The sequence below is a fragment of the Zophobas morio genome, unplaced genomic scaffold (genome assembly GCF_036711695.1).
Source record: "Zophobas morio isolate AGI-343-1 ecotype UQ-CSIRO unplaced genomic scaffold, CSIRO_AGI_Zmor_V1 ptg000022l, whole genome shotgun sequence".
Classification (NCBI taxonomy): Eukaryota; Metazoa; Arthropoda; class Insecta; order Coleoptera; family Tenebrionidae; genus Zophobas; species Zophobas morio.
In genome coordinates, this window is record NW_026972127.1 from 4,056,999 (window position 1) to 4,076,386 (window position 19,388).

The following is a 19,388-nucleotide window of genomic DNA, read 5'->3' on the forward strand; positions in this document are numbered from 1 at the left end:
GCCATACAGCAGAAAGTTTGTTCACAAAAAAAGAAAAACGCATCTCTATAAACTAATGACACAATTTGTGTAAAAATAAATGAGGGTAAGGGGTGTAATAATTGTTTAAATATAAAAAAAATGTTTAACTCGAAAACGGTAAGAGATAGGAGGTTCGTGCAAAGAACAAAAAAGTTTCTAAAATACGAAACACATGCACCTGTCTTGACGGTTTTTAGTTTGAGTTTAGCATTTCGGAGAAAAGGGCAAAAGTTTGTGGTGACCAAACGGAATTAGTTAAAAATTTGTTTTTTGTGTCAAATTATTTTCGGATGAATAATCGATAGGTCCATATAATTAAATATGTGAAAATTTGAGTTTGGGGCGCAACAATTTTTGTCAAAAAAGGTTGTCAAAATTCGAAAAAAAGTTTTCCTTGAGCAGTAGGAAAGTAAATTAGAAGTTTTGGTGAAAAAAAAAATTTAAAAAATTCAAAGAATCCAAAGAAAAATTAAAACAAAAAAAATCTCAAAAAAAAAATCCAAATTTAGAAAAGTTTGTTTTTTCACAAAAACAAATGCATATTCATGAAGTACTATCTAATCGTGTGTAAAAATGATCATGACTCATAGGTGTATCTACCGTTTAAATAGAAAAAATTTTTGTTACTCGAAAATGGTAAGAGATAGGAGGTTCGTGTATAGGGCAGAAAAGATTGACAAAAACAAATAATATCGACAGCCGTCAACGGTTTTTCGCTAACTTTTGATATGACTGTGAAAAGGGCAAAAGTTTGTGGCGCCCAAACGGTAAAACTTAAAAAATAGATTTTTGTACCAAAATATTTCCGAATGAACGGTCTATAGGTCTACGTAGCAAAAAAAGTATTTTCATCTACCGTTTAGTAGTAATAACGAAAAAACCTTATAGCTCCTAAGGGGTAAGAGGTAGCATGTCGGTACAAGGGAACGGAAAAAAGCTAAAAAAATTAAGACACACGTTGAGCAAAAAAAATTTCGAAAAAAGTTGAAATTGAGGGAGAAAAGGGCAAAAGTTTCTAGTGCCCAAACGGTAAGAGATACGGTATCGGTTGTATACATCAAAACCTTCTTATGGAACGAACGGATAAGTTTGCTCAAAAAAATCGATTCTGTCCACGTCAACCTTGATACAGGAGCCATTTTTAGTTTTTTCAAGGTCGCTACGTAAAAATTTTTTCAGGTCGAAAAAAAGACCATCGAAAAAGGATTCGAATAAGCCCAACATGCAACACTTAAAAAAAAAAAAAAAAAAAAAAAAAAAGCGAAATAGGTTATTGTCTTTATATTTATTGTCACATGACTACTACCATCACCACTAAGTACACTAAGACATTAAAGAAAAAATTTCAAGTTTCAAAAACCAACAAAAAAACATCAAAAACCATCAAAAAGCACTATTAAAAAAAGAGATATATGTATATATTTGCTGCTTCCACTACTTCTATCACTACAACAATTTGCTACCACTACAACAATTTGCTACCACTACAACACTAAACACTACTATATATACTATACCCTATACACTATACACTATACACTATATACACTATTCACTGTACAAAATTAATCCTATTTAATAAGTTTTTTACTTCTTCAGCACTGCTTTCACAATTTTTCAAGTTTTTGTTGAGATCATAGAGTTCTTTTTTGGCTTCCGCAAGAAGTCTTTGATAATCACACACTTTTTTCTCATATTGTTTGACGTTTTTTTCACACCTCGTCTTTTTTTTCAGGAGGTCGAACCTTTTCTTTTTATGGGTTCGTTCGGCCTCCCGACACTTCGAACGGAAAGACGCCAGAAGTTCCGGTGCCGTGGATGGCGACTGGAACTCATCCTCGCTGTCCACAGTTCGAGGTGTCGGGGGTGGTGTCCGGCGGATCGGTTGCTCTTCCTCCTCTTCCTGCTGTTGCTGCTGATGGTGCACTGATGGGGAGCGTACATCAGCATCAGGAACAGGAAGAGTTGCATTCGTCTCTTGTTGTTGTTGTTGCTGTTGCTCCTCAGGGGTTGCCTGCATGTTCTCACACAACGCCCTCAATAACTTCATGTTCTTTCCACCATTTTCCTCTTCGCCATCGAACATAGATGGCGTCAAGTCGATATCGAGAGGAGACGGCTGCTGGTAGGAACATGAGGGCTGTGGAGAACTGGGCTCTGGAGATCTTAATCGACTCATCTCCTCCTCCGAGAGCTCAGAGATAAGTCTCATAGGGGGTGGTGGTGATGATGGACGGCAATTATTACTATTGGGTGGCTACAAAATATATAAACATTACTTAGTTATTATTAAAAAGAGAAAAAGCAATCGCAATAATAATGCAAATATATAATAGATAAAAATAAAAAAAAAAACCTACCTGAATGACGATATTTTCCAGAAAATTAATTTTTGGTTTTTTTAAACTCAGGGAAAATTTCATTTTTATTGCAGGGACACTGTACACACACACACACACACAAAGAGAGAGAATAAAAATAACTAATGACAATTATAAGTAACTACTCTAAATATATAGGAAAAATAATGCAGAATATACAAAAAAATAAACAATGTAGAGGGGTTAAATGCCGAATCAGCAGTTTTTCATGTCCATATATGGACATTTTAAAGATTGATCCAAATCAGAGAAATGCAATTCAGCAATTTTTGAAGACGTGCTTTTCTCGGAAATTAAGAGTTCAAGGTTATGAAAAAACCTATTTCTGTGAGAAATGCAATTCGGCAATTCCATAAACACGTGCTCTTCACGGAACTTAAGAGTTCAAGGTCATGAAAAAACTATTTCCGTGAGAACTGCAATTCAGCAATCCAAGCCTCACTGTGATGAACCACATGTATATAAGACGTATTGGTGTTCTATAAATTTATCAGTTCAGTTCACACATCAGATATGTTTCCACTGAAAGAGAGTCTTTTGGTTTCTCGCGATCTTGATATAGATTCATTGAATGAAGAGAAACGTTGTATCATTCAAGCAATCGAAAGTTTGTTACGACAAAAATTTCCATTGTGCAGAAAATTCATGGCTGGTGGATGTGCCGCATTTCTATTGAACCGAACCTCTTCATATACGGACATTGATATTTATATAGAAAAAAATGAAAATATAGAAGAATGGGCTAAGGATAACTGCCAAGCTAACCGAATCTCTATTTACGTTTATCAATCCAAATGGCCTTGCTGTTATTTGAATTTTGAAGGTTTTCTATTTAACCTTATTTTTATTGAACCTCGTCCTCAAATTTCCTTGGAAGCCAGAATACTAAGAATTCTCAAATCTTTCGATTTAACGATATGCAAAGTGGCAATGTATTTTTCAAGTGGAGTAAATCCAGTACTTGTTGAATGGAAATTAACAGATGTGAATTTCGACAATGTTGAAAAAAAAGATCGCATCACCAAATATAAGAAAAGAATTGCGAAAAAGGAAGTACGATTTGAACCAAACAATTTAGCTATGTCAGCATATACTGTAGTGGTAGATCACGATGATTCCTGTGTTGCTGCTAATAATTTGAAAAATATTAAATAATTTATTGTTGTGTTAAATCGTAGTGCTGATGCTGTTAGAAAAAAAAAAAATTATAGAATATATGTGAAATAAAACTAATAAATGTAAATAATTGTTTTATTGAATCCGTACATTCATACATTTTCAAACATTTGTTGGATTATTGGGTTTGCTACAATGAGTGAAACATATTAACACTAAATAAAGTAACACACAAAATATAATTACAAAAATAATTGCTCCTGCAGAAGTAAATATCCAGATCCAGGGTTTTGCCAAACAATATTGTGTAGCATTTTCACCGCTAGAACTTTTGTATCCACTATAATCGTTAATAGTGGTGATATTTGGTGACTTGCATCGGCTTCTGTTTTTGAAGACAAATTCTAGTTGATACTGCAGTTGGCTGGAAACGGATACATTTTTTGAATAAAACATAACTAACTGATCATGTCCATCTTTAATTTCTATCATTTTTCTACAAGTACATTCTTTATTTCTAACCAGAGTTTGTAAATGTACATCTGTAACATTGCTATCAGTGAATAAATACAAATCTTTCTGTATTAAAATGGTCGATAAAATAAGTGTGCAGTTTAAGCCTAACATTGTTTGGATAGAATGAGTACTTTGTTGTTGCGAAGTAACCTATATATGTATTCAACAGCACCACCACCACCACCACCACAATTAGCACTAACGGCTCGCCAAATCCCAGCATGCTACTATTACGGTCATTATCGAGAATATGAGAAAAAGTGAAGCAGACCACACATGATCGTTTCTTAAACAAAAATCAAAGATTTCCTTTGAATTGTTATTACTGTTAATATTTTCGATTATTAACCATTGAGAAAATTGTCGATTTCCTTGTTCTGTTTTTATCTTGTAAGCCAAATAATTTTGCGTTGTGATATTTTTCGCATAGAAGAGATGATAACTGGTTTCGATTATATTGATCGGAGTCATTTTTTCCCAACATTCCTTTTCATACGTCTGAATATACAGAAGAGTTATGTTTGGCGTGGTATAGATATATAAGTTGTTTTCAACAAGCGCACTTAATAGTACCATCACGTTGATAGGCAGAAACATTTTAGACTAGTTATGTTCTTGTATACACACACTCGAATAGCAAGCTTGTAGAGGTGGTAAGTCATGGTAGGGTGGTAGCGATAAACGGACCGAAACAAATTACTATAATTATTTTATTATTTTCTTCTAAAAACTGACTTATAATTATTGATTGCCGTTCTGTCCAGAAGCAGCTCCCTACTCATGGAGGGGACGTACGTTTGACTAATTTCATTATCCCAGTTGTCTGGGCATTCTATTATTGGCGGTGGTGGTGGTGCTCGTGGTGGTGGTGATGGTGGCGTATGGGATGCTCTGGAAGCAGCCTCACGAAGACATCTCTCCCGCTCCCAGGCCTCACGATGACAATTAAAAATATGGCGCTTCAATCGGCTCTCAAGAAGCCTATGGCTTCTGTCAAACGGGCATATGACAAATTGCTCTAAATAAAAAAAAAAGAAAAACAATTAGGATTTTTATTTAATAGTAATAAAGACAAGCTTACCCATTTTGTTGTTTATATATATTTTTCTTAAGTGTTGAGGACTGACTGTGATCTTCAATTTGTTGAGGACTGTTATAACTCTTGCGGGTGATCTCCCATTTATACACATTATCAATCCAAACTCTTGCTATTTTCCTCCACTTTTACTACAGATTACATTTTCTTAATTACGCTGAAGTTGATAATTTAGTTGTTTTTCTGAGCTTGCAAAAATACGCGTCTCATTTTTCGCTGATTTTTATTAAATTTGTTGAGTTGTGAGTTACAATCGGAAATTTCGTTCACATATAAATAAGAAGGTATTCCACAGAAAAATAAAGAAAAATAATAGTGCTCTTCTTTCTACTGTGATAAACAAGTTCGACAGCAAAAAAAAAAAAAGAAATGCATCCGCAGGAAACAGTGACGGCTATATGTAAAGGCTCGCTTAAGCTAATTCATGAATATATTAGTAAAATCAAAACAATCGAAGAAATTAAAAATTTTTTAGTATATATAAATACCAGCATTAGAATAATTAGAAAAGCACTTAGATGTAAAATACATCGAGAAAATATTTTAGAAAATGCTAATTCCTTAGAAACAAGTCTAGCTTATTTAAAATTTTACCGCTTCAAGCTTTTAAATAAAAAAAAACAATTGTCTCTAAAAATTGGAGAAGGTTATTTTAAAAGAGACAAATTTAAACCTACGGCAAACGTAACCTGGCAAGACATAGAATCTTGTTTTGAACAAAGAATTCGTACAGGATTTATAATTAATCATCACATTAAAGATCCTCTTCAGTTTTTTCGACAATCTTTTAAATGTTTTATGTTTAGAATTAGAAAAGAGCTAAAAAACACGATGCTAAAAGTAAATGTAATTTTTTCGGCAAATTTTATTAAACCGCACTCTGGTGAAACAGACGTTAAAACATTCTCCACAAAAAATCAGCACATTGATGCATATACAGATTTAAAGCAATGGTACGAAGAGAACGTTGTTGATAAGATAATGAAGAAATTAGAAGAATTTGCGGAAAAGGACTCCGGTTGGGCGTTGTATGAGATTTTAGGATTGAAAATTAACATAAATAAATATGATCCAATCAAATTTGGTTACTCAACTTTCGTGTCCACACCAGCTTGCATTAAAAAAAAACATGCAATAATTAATGTTCAAAATGATGATGAATATTGTTTTCTATGGGCAATAGTTTCAGCTTTATTCCCTACCGATAAAAATTCACATCGAAAATCGTCGTATCCACACTTCAAAAATGTGTTGAAATATGATAATTTAGACTTTCCAATCACAATTAAAGACATTCAAAAATTTGAAGAACTCAACAATCTTGCAATTAATTTGTACTGCATCGAGGAGAAAAAAGTTTTACCTTGTCGTTTAAGCACAAGGTTTTTAAATTCTAATAAAGTAATTAATTTGCTTATGCTACCTGCTGAAACACAAATACAAAATACAAAAAACGACAATGATCACTTTGAAGATCGTCAATTGCTCTATCATTTCGTATGGATCAAAAATTTGTCAGCTCTTTTAGCTAAGCAACTTTCCCTCCATAAATGTAAATTTTATATATGCGAAAGATGTTTAAATCATTTCACTACAGAGGAGTTACTCCAAAAACATAAAACTACATGTCAGAGTATTAATAAATATTCCATAAGATTGCCATCAGAAAACGAAAATTATTTGTATTTTCAAAATTATAGATATCAAGAGAAAGTACCTTTTACTATATACGCAGATCTCGAGAGTATTCTTCTTGATTATTCAAAAGACCACATGTCCACTACTTGTAAAACCAATCCTTATCAAAAACATGTTGCATACAGTGTTGCATACTATTTTCACTGTTCATATGATAATTCTCTTTCCAGATTTCGTTTGTATCGAGGTAAAGATTGCATCCAATGGTTTGTTCAAGAGTTAAATCAATTGTCTCATTTTTGTAACAACAAATTTCAAAACATTATATCTATGGAAAAATTAACTACACAAGAACGTGAGCAGTTTGAATCCTCACAAATATGTCATATATGTAAAAAAACATTTTCAGAAAATAACGTTAAAGTGCGCGATCATAATCACTTAACTGGAATGTATAGGGGCGCTGCACATCAGAATTGTAATTTAAATTATAAAGATATTTGTGTTATACCTGTGGTGTTTCATAATATGAGTGGATATGACGCACATTTTTTTATTAAAGAACTTTCAAATTCAATAAAAGGTGACATTAAATTGCTTCCCATCAATAAAGAAAGATATATTTCATTTACTAAATTTGTCGATGATACAAAAGTTAGTTTACGATTTATTGATTCTTTCAGATTTATGCCCTACAGTTTAGACAAGCTTTCTTCCAATTTAGATAATTCACAAAAAATTATTACTCAGACAAATTGTAATAATATGGAAGAATTTTATTTGTTAAACAGAAAAGGAGTGTTTCCTTATGATTATATAAATTCCTGGGAGAAACTCCTTGAAACAAAACTACCCGAAAAAAAGGAATTTTATAGCCGCTTATACGAACAAGATGTTAAAGATGAAGATTATTCTCACGCTATCAAAGTTTGGAATACTTTCAATATTCGTACATTAGGAGAATATTCCGATTTATATTTAAAAACAGATGTGCTTCTTCTAGCCGACGTATTCGAAGCATTTCGAACTACGTGTTTAAATACTTATCAACTTGATCCCTTACATTATTATACTGCACCAGGTTTAACATTTGATGCCATGTTAAAAACGACAAAAATTAAACTAGAACTCTTAACGGACATAGATAAAGTCCTTTTTGTGGAGAGAGGTATTAGAGGTGGAGTTTCCCAATGTTCTAATAGATACGGTAAAGCCAATAATAAGTACATGAATAAAGACGAATATGATCCTTCACAAGATAGTACCTATTTAATGTATTTTGATGTTAATAACCTTTACGGAGCGGCAATGTCTCAATGTTTACCGTATGGGAAATTTGAATTTGTAGAAAATTTCAATATTTCAGATATCTTAGATACTTCTGATAATTCCACAACTGGTTATATTATTGAATGCGATTTGGATTATCCAGTAGATTTGCATGAAATACATAGCGATTTACCTTTAGCTCCAGAGCACATGATACCTCCCATTTCAAGATCTAAACTTAAAAAGTTGTTATTGACTTTATATCCTAAGAAAAATTATGTTATACATTATAGGAATTTAAAAATGTATATAAAATTTGGTATGAAAATAAAATGTGTACATCGTGTTCTTAAATTCGAACAGTCTGCGTGGTTAAAGGAATATATAGATTTAAATACAAGGCTTAGACAGCAAGCGAAGAACGATTTTGAAAAAGATTTTTTTAAATTAATGATTAACGCTATTTATGGTAAATGCATGGAAAATGTTCGAAAACATAGGGATATTCGATTGGTCAGTAAATGGGAGGGACGATGGGGAGTTCGTTCTCTTATTTCTAAACCAAATTTTCACAGTTCCGTTGTATTTGATGATGATTCAGCTATCATCGAAATGAGTAAATTAGAGGTGTTTTTAAATAAACCAATTTATGTCGGTTTTTGTATTTTAGATATTTCTAAAACTTTTCTCTATGAATTCCACTATGGTTATATTAAGGAAACATTTAACAATAATGCAAAGTTGCTTTACACCGACACTGACAGTCTAATTTACGAATTTCATGTAGGTGATATATACGAATATATTAAGAAAGATTCTCATCGGTTTGATACTTCAGACTATGATTTGTATAATGTTTATGGTATAGAACAAAAAAATAAAAAAGTGCCAGGTTTGATGAAAGATGAAAATAACGGTAAGATTATGTTAGAATTTGTGGGTCTCAGATCGAAAATGTATGCATATAGAGTTGCAAAGGATGATTTTAATAAAAAGGTAGTTAAGAAATCCAAAGGTAGTACGAAAGCTTCACTTAAAACAATAACATTCGAAAATTATAAAGAATGCTTATTTAATAGCCGAAATTACGAAAAGTCCCAAAATCTCATCAAATCAAAACATCATATTGTTTACACAATAAAACAGGAGAAAATAGTTCTCAGCCATAATGATGATAAGAGAATTGTTACAAGATTTGCAACGGATACGCGACCTTGGGGATATCATATTTCGCCACCAGAAATGTGAAGAGTGGGGAATTATAATATAAAAGCAGTTTAAGTTAGCTGATGATTTATTCGATGTTGGTGATTTCACATTACTACAATGTCTGACTTGAGACAGTTTGTTGATTTGCAAGCATTTTGTGCATCCGAAAATGTGTATAAAATTTATCTTCGCGCCGCTGCGAATGATAGGACAAAATTAAATTTGTTCCTTTACATTATTGAAAAAGCCGAATTTATTGTACCGGATGAAGTATTTAAATGGATTGCTGAAAATGAAGTTGGTTTTTTTACTCTTGACATATGTGTACTCCTACAAAAGAAACAATCTCTTGACAGTTATATTGATGCATTTCTAAATATATGTGAAAGAGACAACATTGAAAATTTAAATTATGCTTCTTTGGAGTTTTTAATGACCACCAACTACCTTGATAATTCACTAGTTTATAAATCTTTTATTTATAAATTATTAAGTGATCATCGCTGGCAGAATCTGGGGGATATCTTCTATCCTGTTGAAAATATCCAGAAAAATTACCGACGGATCGAGCAATGTGTTGACGAATTTATGTGTCGAGCTGCATATTTGGCAAATCACAAAGCACTCACTACATTCTTTGAGGCTCTAACGATAATCAATTACGATTCCTTCACATTTAAACCCTCTGAAAATCAGGAGCACAAAAGAATTTTCACCTGGCTCAAAAAGAACATTGTCAAAGGTGAAGCTAATCCTGAATTACCATTAGGATGGACCGAAGGACCAGATGCAGCAAGATGGCCCTCAATTAAATTAGATGATTATAAGAAAACTTTAGATGTAATTTTTGGTTGTCATAAATAAAATACACAAAAATGGTTGTATATGTAGTTTTATTTACCCCTCAAACATAATACATTAATTTTAAATACAGTAACATTTTAAATTATTCACAACACTCTGACGACATCTTGTGCAGGAATGTATTTTACCATTCGGTCGTGAAGAATAAGACAGTAGGCTGTGGTGTCTGCTGGAATACCTGCGGTCGTTTCAAACCACAACGTAATTGTAACGGGGCCTCTCTTCAAAGCTTCCGTTTGTTTAGAACAGTCGATTACTACTATGGGTGTCTTTTCTTTAAATTCATCCTTATCGAATAATGGCTCGCTAGTTTTGGATAAGAACGATGTCTGGAACTCTTTAAACATATCATAGAGAATTGCATAACGATTATTTGTGAAATCAACATTCAAGTTGTCGTAGGGATACATGGTATCGTTAAGATACAATTTGACATCTCTCAGATTACAATGATCAAATTGACTGTAGTTTTTCTTCAATTGATTTTTTCTTCCCTGTTGCAATGCAAAAAGTATGTACTGAGGTTTTTCTAAGGAAGTTTTAATAGTCCAAGTATTAGTTATCGATTGAACTGGTGGCGCAAATTCATGTAATTCTTTACTTCTAAACATAATATCCAATTCCCTGTTGCTTCTTACAATATCGATCAAGGCGATCCTTTCGGCATCGGACACGGACAAGTGATGCATTTTCCAGCATATTTTACTAAGTTCTACTTTAATTTTGTATTTATCATTTGAAGAAATTAAAGCATTTACATCGGTATTAGAACGAACTAAAACAAGCTCTTGTCTTACATTCAAAATAGCCTTTTTGAAATCTTCGCAAAAGCCAAAAATTATTTTTAATGGAATCGAAACTTCAAAAGTTCCATTTTCTTTAATTATATTCGAATCTTTTTTAGGAAACCATCCAGCATTCTCTAGAGCTACGCTTTCATTACTGTTATACGTTACATATCCTTTCATGGTGGACGCTAACCCTGGGTTTCTAATACTATCCACAACGACTCCAGCAATTTCATATCTTATTTGATTAAACAACAAAAGAACGCCATTATTTACAAATTTGATTTCTGGTTTCTGTACAATTTCATCGATTTCATTTTTCACAATAATCTTACCCTCTATATGCAATGTACTCAAATGAGGAAAAGTGTATAAATCTTGATGTTCAATTGGAATTCTTATTTCATCATCATAGTTATATGAACTGTTAGAATAAGGCAAGTGTGTATGTCTTTCTCCATAATAAATTGAATGATCATATGCAGCTTTTTCGTTTACGTTTAATATTTCAAAATTCATTGCTGTTTTTTATACTGGATAAAAATATTATTTCAAAACCGTTAATCCTAGAGATTCAAGAAATCTACGATTCCCTAATGTTAAACGTTTGATCCTTGTAGAAGGACTGACTGATTTTCTTTTCATCGTCCTATTTATATATACCGAATTTCGGTTTTTTAGATTTTCATTAAAAATAATACCCATCACGTGAGCTTCTTAAGATGCAAACGTACACCCACCTCTTCACCTCTAAAACTAACAATATTTCCTTCTTGATCTGTTATTTTAACGATTATCTCATCTATTTGTTTCGTATTAATTGGTAGATATATAACATTTAATGGTCGCTCCACTATTTTGTAACCGGGAGGTACTGTTGGAAAAAATTGATGTATTACGTGAACGGGATTTCCGTTCTTATATGAACCAGTTACTATATTACAATAAACGCAAAGAGCATTCACTTTTAAAATTTTTGCTGGAAAATCTGATATGTGAGTTTTATGCGCTTTCAGAATGTTGTTCTTAAATCCTAATAAACTTCCTAAGGAATCCTTTCTTGAAAAATTTATATCAAGGGTACATTTAACTTCCGATTTTAATGTATTATTATTTCCTCTGATTATTAAGTTTGGTGTTGACATTTTAAATTTCTTTATTCTATTTCCGTATTCGTCAGTTTGGTATTGAAAATAATGTTCCATATAGTTTTTGATTTCTTTATTTAAATACGACTCAATGTCTTCTATTTCATAAGAACCCTCGGGAATTTCTATATAATGCTCTTTTTTGTCTGGTGTAAAAAAATAAAATTTGTTATTATTGTTATCGATATTTGGAAAAGAATTCCAAGTAACCAAACTTTCTAATCCTAAAGCATAGTTATAATCTTCCAAGATAATTGGTGGATAGTATCTGCTCGAAAGTACAGAACTGTTTCCATCCAATGAAAATACGTTCGACATCGTAGTACTTGCTTCAACGACACTATCAATTGAACTAAAACGCTCTAACTTCGAACAATTTTATTTGTAACAGTTATATAGAAATCGTAGACATAAATGTCCACAATTAATAGTTTTAAAAGTCTGTAAAGCTTGATGATTATATACTATATTACAGGAACCGTTGCTCTGTAAATATTTGATCAGTTCAAGAGGTGGCCTCAAATCTCCATAACTATCGAAGTATATAGCTTCATTTCGAGTTTTTTTATAAGCTGTCCAATGTGTTCCAGAACCTTCCTTATTGTCTAGATTTAATATACCACACTCATTAAGGTGCACTTTATTTGGAAGCGAATCTTTCATAAAAACTCCTCTGAAGCGAGGAATTTTCAAACGCTTTACATATTTGCAAATGTCGATGTTGGTGAGAGCATGTTTTGGAAGATTTATCGGGAGTTCTTTTGAAATTTTGATGGGGCTAAAAAAAGACCATATCCTCTTTTATATGGTTTCAAATATAATCCACTCCCTGACTTTCCTACAGCTATCGACTCCATTTTCTGATTGTGTCTTTGGTTTTCTTTCAACTGTTCTTTAGCTGATTTAGCATCGTTAACAGCTTTTGCAACGGCTGCTGCACCACCACCTAAAGATCCCAGAGCGCCTAAAGCGGCAAATATTGGTAGTAGAGGTAAAAATCCACCACTTTTCGGTATGGGTATTATACGTCTGTGACGAAGAGGTCTCACTCTCTTTTTTCCTTTTGATGATTTTACTGCTCTCATGGCCACTTTTACAGCATCCTTCATATTCTTAAATTTCTTATTTTTTAAAGCAAGCCTGGCGGATTTTCTTAAAACGTTAAAATTCAAGGCCTTTCCACGTCTAATAGTTTTTCTTTTGATTCGACAACCCATACCAAGTTTTATTTTAGCTTTCATAGCAGCCGCAACACCTAAAGCAGCAGCTTTTTCCCCGAAAGATGCGTCCGAAGAACGTAGTCTAAGTTTTGCTTTATCTAATAGAACTTTATCGGCTTTATGTCGATTTTCCAAATCTTTATGTTCACTGTAAGCTATATCGTGAAATTTGCAAGCTTCGTCTAATTGATTTCGACCTTTATCTCCTCTTGCTAATCGTTTTTCTAATTTAGTTCCTGGTCCACAAAAGTTATAACCCGGAATATGAAGTTCAAACGGTAATTTATTAATAACCGAATTTACGATCCCACGTCCACAATATGTTTTTCTGTAGGTCTCACTACGACGACTGTTCCTTGTTCGCTTCGTAATCTTCATTTATACTCAAACTTTCGTATCAGCTAAAATACTAATGGAATCGTAGAAAAATTTAGTATTTATACCCCTCCACATGTCGGTTTCTTAATTAGATGTCGAAATGCGTTTGATCCCTCAAAACCTTAAATTGCCGATAAGCAATAACGATATCAAAATTAACAGTGAGAATAAAAGACACGGAGATCTTTTACCATCGACAGTAAGATGTATAATTGTCGGACCGTCTAATTGCGGAAAAACTAATGTTATGATAGGTTTAATCGAACATCCAAATGGTTTAAGATTTGAAAATGTCTACGTGTATTCTAAATCTCTTTTCCAACCAAAATATCAATATTTGGAAAATCTTCTAAAACCTATTAAAGGTATAAATTTTTATAGTTTTAACAATTTCGACAATAACAACATACCACCAGCGCACAAAGCTAAAACTAATTCTGTCTTCATTTTTGACGACGTGGCATGTGACAAGCAAAATTTAATGAAAGAATATTTTAGCATGGGACGACACAGAAATATAGATTGTTTTTATTTATGTCAAACATACACATGTATTCCTAAACATCTAATAAGAGACAACGCAAATTTTATTATTTTATTTAAGCAAGATAATTTAAACTTGCGTCATATTTATGATGATCATATCGGTACTGATATCACATTTGATAAATTTAAAGAAATCTGTTCATTTTGCTGGCAAAATAGTTATGAATTTTTAGTAGTCGATAAAGAGAACGAAATTCGTAGTGGTAGGTTTAGAAAAGGATTTGATAATTTCATTGACCCATTTCCATAATTTCAGTCTATAAAAGTATCTTAAACCGTCAACATGCCAGTTCCTGTAAAATATAAATGTCCAAAATGTGGAGGTGAAACAGATACCCCTAACTTACCCTGTATATATTGCTATTATAAAGATCATATAAGAGATCATTACAAAACAAAACATGTGCATCTATACTATTGAAATATGAAAAAAAAAAAAAAACTAGTCTTTTTTATAGAATGTTTGTGAAATGTTGCATACGTATATAAGCCTTTAATTCAAATAGATTAATTCAGTTTATTTGTATTTTCGAAAGTCTTAGGAGACATGGATTCGAAAATATCAGATGTGCTTGATTTAAAAAAGAAATTGATTAAGAAAAGAAAAGATTTACAAAGAAAATTAGAACTAATTAAAGCAACTCAAAGAAATGAAGAAAAAAAGTATGAACCCCTTACCAAACATTTGGAAACATTAATTGAGAGAAGAAGTGAATCTGCAATAAAAAGTAATCAAGATGTGAAAACAAAAAATGCATCGAACATTGAGCACAGTACACCAACAAAGCGAAAGTTGGAAAATACAATTCTATCTCCTGTTCGTGCCAAAAAAACTATCAATAATACACCAATGCAAGAAGAAATTTTCACACCAAGACAAAAAAGAATTGCTACAAAAGTTACTAACCTTGTGAAAAGAATCGATACAATCAAAAACGAAAAAGAACAAGGAATGAGTCCGATTAGTTCAAAATATGATATTCTGTCACAGGGAGATTTCGAGGAATCAATAAATAAAACAGATGCACAGAACAATGTGTTCGAATACATTCCCGAAAAAGACAATGATAATTACAACTTCGATGAAGTTCTTGAAAAATCTGTTCAATTAAGTAAAAATTATATTAAAAACATCGTTGATACAGATGTTTACAACGAATATTTAAATGATTTTGATGAATTACCGAGAAAATATATTGACGAAATGCATCACGATACAGAAAGTAAATTTGATCACAGAACAGGCGTAAGACATGACACGTTCTCAGAGAAATTTTACATTGGTTCGAAGGAGGTACAATTTGTAGGTCCAGATATAAAAATAGATAATGAGATATTTATAGGGACGCCTGGAATTTATGAACTCATTTTTAAAAAGAAGCCTATTCATTTTACTGTGGAAGACAAAGAAATATACAAAAAAATTCTAGAAAAAACTAATGCATATCGAAGAAATTTCGATGAAAATGATCGAATATTGGGTACAAGTTCTATGAAATACAAAAATATTATAGGACCATTGTTCTCAACTCTCACGAAGTATAAAAAGCCGAAGAAAGGTGGTCAAGTATTGTTTAAAGAAGTAAACGCAAATAAAGTTGATTATGTGTATTGGGAAGATCCAAATGAATTAGTTGAAAGACTGAAGTTGTTAGTCGCTTCCCAGACAGCAGGCCACTCAGGTCACCAAAACGAAATCGTTTCTATAATAGAAGAACTACGCGAAGCTAAAATTATTGCTTAATATGACTCTGGATAAATTCGGACGTCATTTGCTGAAACATACTAAACTTTCAGATTCAGTTGACGATGCTATGATTACTATTTCGAACTATATGTTCTATAATCTAATATTTCACTTCGAATCAGCTAAAACCATCGAAAACACGTACATATTAAAGTCTAAAGAAACTCACTACACGTTTCCTTTAGAAATTGGTTCAATTGCAAAATTAAATATTACTAGCAATGAAATAAATATTTGTGTAAATAACAAAATATTTAATAGAGAAGAAATGGAAGGACTTTCATTACGTAACGGTGACCGTATCTCGTTCAAATATGCCTTCAATAAAACAGAAAATGTACCGGATTTGTTCGCTGAAATGATAATAAAATGCCCTGTGAATTTTGAAGAATCATTAGTTACGTCCGAGAAAGCATATTATAAACACAAGAGCAATAAAAATGAAGCGCAAGAAGGTGTATGAACCAACTCCCATTAAAAGAGATATTGTTGCAGAACTGCACAAACCTGTAAGAATTAATTTTACACGACGTAAGGTGATAATTAAGGGTATTAACGAAACATTACAAGCAGATTTAGTGGAAATGATACCGTATGCTAAGACAAATAGAGGATACAAATATATACTTATTGTTATTGACTGTTTCTCAAAATATGTGTGGGCTGTTCCAGTAAAATCGAAAGATTCTCAACAAATAACGACTGCAATGGAAACAATTTTATCCAAGATCGTATGGTTACCCAAAAATTTACAAACAGATCAAGGAAAAGAATTCTATAATGTAAAGTTTCAAAATCTTATGAAAAAATACAAAATTAATCATTACAGTGTTTACAGTTTAAAAAAGGCCTCAATCGTTGAAAGAGTAAATCGCACATTGAAAAATTTAATGTGGAAAGAATTTAGTTTGCAAGGAAATTATAAATGGTTAGATTTATTGCCAAATGTAGTACATCAATATAATAATTCTTATCATCGTACTATAAAAATGAAACCCTCACAAGTTAACAAAAGTAATGAGAAAGCTATTCTAAAAGCTGCTTATACTCGCATTAAAATAGTTAGCAATAAACAAAAATTTACAGTTGGTGACAACGTAAGAATAAGTAAATATCGTGGAATCTTTGATAAGGGATACACACCCAATTGGTCAAATGAAATTTTCGTAATAAGGAAAATTAATCTCACTAATCCCATCACATATTTTTTGAAAGATGAAAAGGGTGAAAACATTTTAGGTGGCTTCTATGAAATGGAACTACTAAAAGTTAAGCATCCAGGTGTGTATCTCGTTGAAAAAGTTTTAAAAAAGAAAGGCAACCAACTGTATGTCAAGTGGTTAGGATTTAATAGCACCCACAATAGTTGGATTGATAGAAAAACAATTGCATAGTCGCTTCCTTCTCAGTCAGTCGAAATAATTGACAAGATGAAGTTGGTTGTAGTTGACGTACAAGGTTTTACTCTGCAAGAATTCATTGTAAAAGAACTTACGATATACGATGGAATTAACACAATACATGAAACATTCAAATCCACCAAACAATTCAACGAACTCGATGAAAAAACCAAGAAACAAGCCAGATATCTAGAACGTTACCATCACATGTTGAGATTTAATGACGGCTCCAAGGATCAGATATTTGCAAAAGAAATTTTGCTCAAATACATCAAGGAACATGGAGTGGAGGTCTTATATGTAAAAGGAAAATGTAAAGAAAATTATCTCATGGAAACGCTAGGAAAAGACTGCCCCAAAGTTGTGAACCTCGAAACAATTGAAGACTGTGTGAAATTGCCTAAAGAAATCCCATCATGTGATAATCATATATCTAACAATAAAAAATGTTACTGTTCTTTAAATAATGCTAAGTGTCTATACAATTGGTTGTATGAAATATTTCCTCAATAAATGACGTAATATTAAATTGTGTTTCATTTAAACGCAAAACAAAACTGTAGAACTGCATACAAAAAAAACTGTCAGGTGTGGGATTCGAACCCACGCTCTCTTTCGAGAATCAGAGCTTAAATCTGACGCCTTAAACCGCTCGGCCAACCTGACTACGGACATAGAGTCAGATAGATCGAGCACAAGGCGATGACAAAGCAAGGTCAACGCCGAGGTCAGTCACGTTCATACACAAACAGTCAATTGTCGACCAAAAAGATCAATGACCGCTCGATCAAAAGTTGTGGGGCTCCTAGCTCGGGTTGACCTCATTTGACCTGAGCCAGCAGCCCCACTATATAACTACTTTTCAAGTTTTATGTTGTGAAAAGAATTTTACACATATTAAAATAAAAAGACAAAATGGAAGCCCGCCCACCCGCCCTGTCTCAATGGTGTGGATTTTTTATAATCGCCGTTAACCAAGGGGGCGGAGCTTAACTGCAAAATACTTATTTCTTTATAAGAAATTAAAAACATGTTCTTGAGTATCGTCTTCTTCAAAGAATAGTATGTATATTAAGAAAAATAGGTAAAATATAAACCCCGCCCACCGACCCCATCTCAATGGTGATGTTTTTTTTATTGTTAGAAACTTAAAGCACGTTTAAAATAGTACATTTTTGTAGACAAATATGGATCTTGCAATTAAGCCGGGCCCGTCGAACTGACAACGAATGAAAAATTCATCACAATTGAGAATTGAGATCGGGGCGGGTATGGGTGGCGCCTAATCTTTGGCTTTATTTTTTCCTTAATAAACACAGTATTCTTTGAACAACGCGATACTCAAAAATATTTTTAATTTCTCCTAGAGAAATAAGGATTTTGCAGTTAAGCTTGCCCTCTTGGCTTACGACGAATAAAAAAATCATCAGAATCGAGATAGGGCGGGAGGGCGGGGTTTATATTTTGCCTTTCTTTTTCTTAATTTACATAGCCATCTTTTCATGGCAAGAAACTTAAAAGACGGTTAAAATGGTACATTTTTGAAATTACGGGCCGAAGCCTAATTGCAAAATCGATGTTTTGTCATATAAACTTTGCATTTGAAACATTATTTAAGTTTCATGTTGTCCAAAGAAGTCTACACATGTTAAAATAATAAGGCAAAATATTAACCCCGCCCATCCACCCCATCTCAATTTGTGATGATTTTTTTAATTCTTAGAAATGGTAAAATTTCAAAAAAATTAAATTTTACTCCGGGTATTTCGAAAATATGCTCGGTGACTCTAAACACGCTATATTTTTAGAATCAGCACGTCGGGTTCTATCTGCCTGAATTTTTTGAGAATATTTAGACAACTTTTTCACACATGAAATTTTCCTTTTCTTAACAAAATTTCCATCCAGTTTCGATGATGTTCTAAATTTATCTAAATGTATTCTCTTATAGATTTGGGGCTGCAGAAGTCACTTTTGGCTCATTTCTTCGACAACTCCAACCGTTTTTCCAGAATCGCCCATTGAAATATAAAACATCGTTATTTTTTTTT

General features: G+C 32.5%; 2 protein-coding genes and 1 non-coding gene across 3 annotated transcripts; 1 reads left to right on the plus strand and 2 right to left on the minus strand.

Annotated features, from left to right (window-relative positions):
• Nucleotides 1–4,730: 4,730 nt before the first annotated feature.
• LOC135133748 (uncharacterized) lies at nucleotides 4,731–5,223 on the minus strand. The gene is made up of 2 exons (XM_064062240.1): nucleotides 5,116–5,223; nucleotides 4,731–5,052 (listed from the first exon to the last, which is right to left on the minus strand). Exons 1-2 carry the CDS (start codon nucleotides 5,117–5,119, stop codon nucleotides 4,748–4,750), a joined length of 309 nt encoding a protein of 102 aa, XP_063918310.1. The 5' UTR covers nucleotides 5,120–5,223; the 3' UTR covers nucleotides 4,731–4,747.
• A 2,310-nt stretch (nucleotides 5,224–7,533) lies between these two features.
• Nucleotides 7,534–9,285, plus strand: LOC135133833 (uncharacterized). Its single transcript, XM_064062352.1, has one exon. It carries the CDS (start codon nucleotides 7,534–7,536, stop codon nucleotides 9,283–9,285), a length of 1,752 nt encoding a protein of 583 aa, XP_063918422.1.
• Nucleotides 9,286–17,919: 8,634 nt separating this feature from the next.
• On the minus strand, nucleotides 17,920–18,003 carry Trnal-uaa (transfer RNA leucine (anticodon UAA)). The gene has a single exon. It is a non-coding gene; the product is annotated as a tRNA-Leu (tRNA).
• Nucleotides 18,004–19,388: the final 1,385 nt, after the last annotated feature.

What these genes read in the sequence shown, in the direction of transcription:
- LOC135133833 (XM_064062352.1), top strand. Translation starts at nt 7,534, where the DNA reads ATGGAAGAATTTTATTTGTTAAACAGAAAAGGAGTGTTTCCTTATGAT.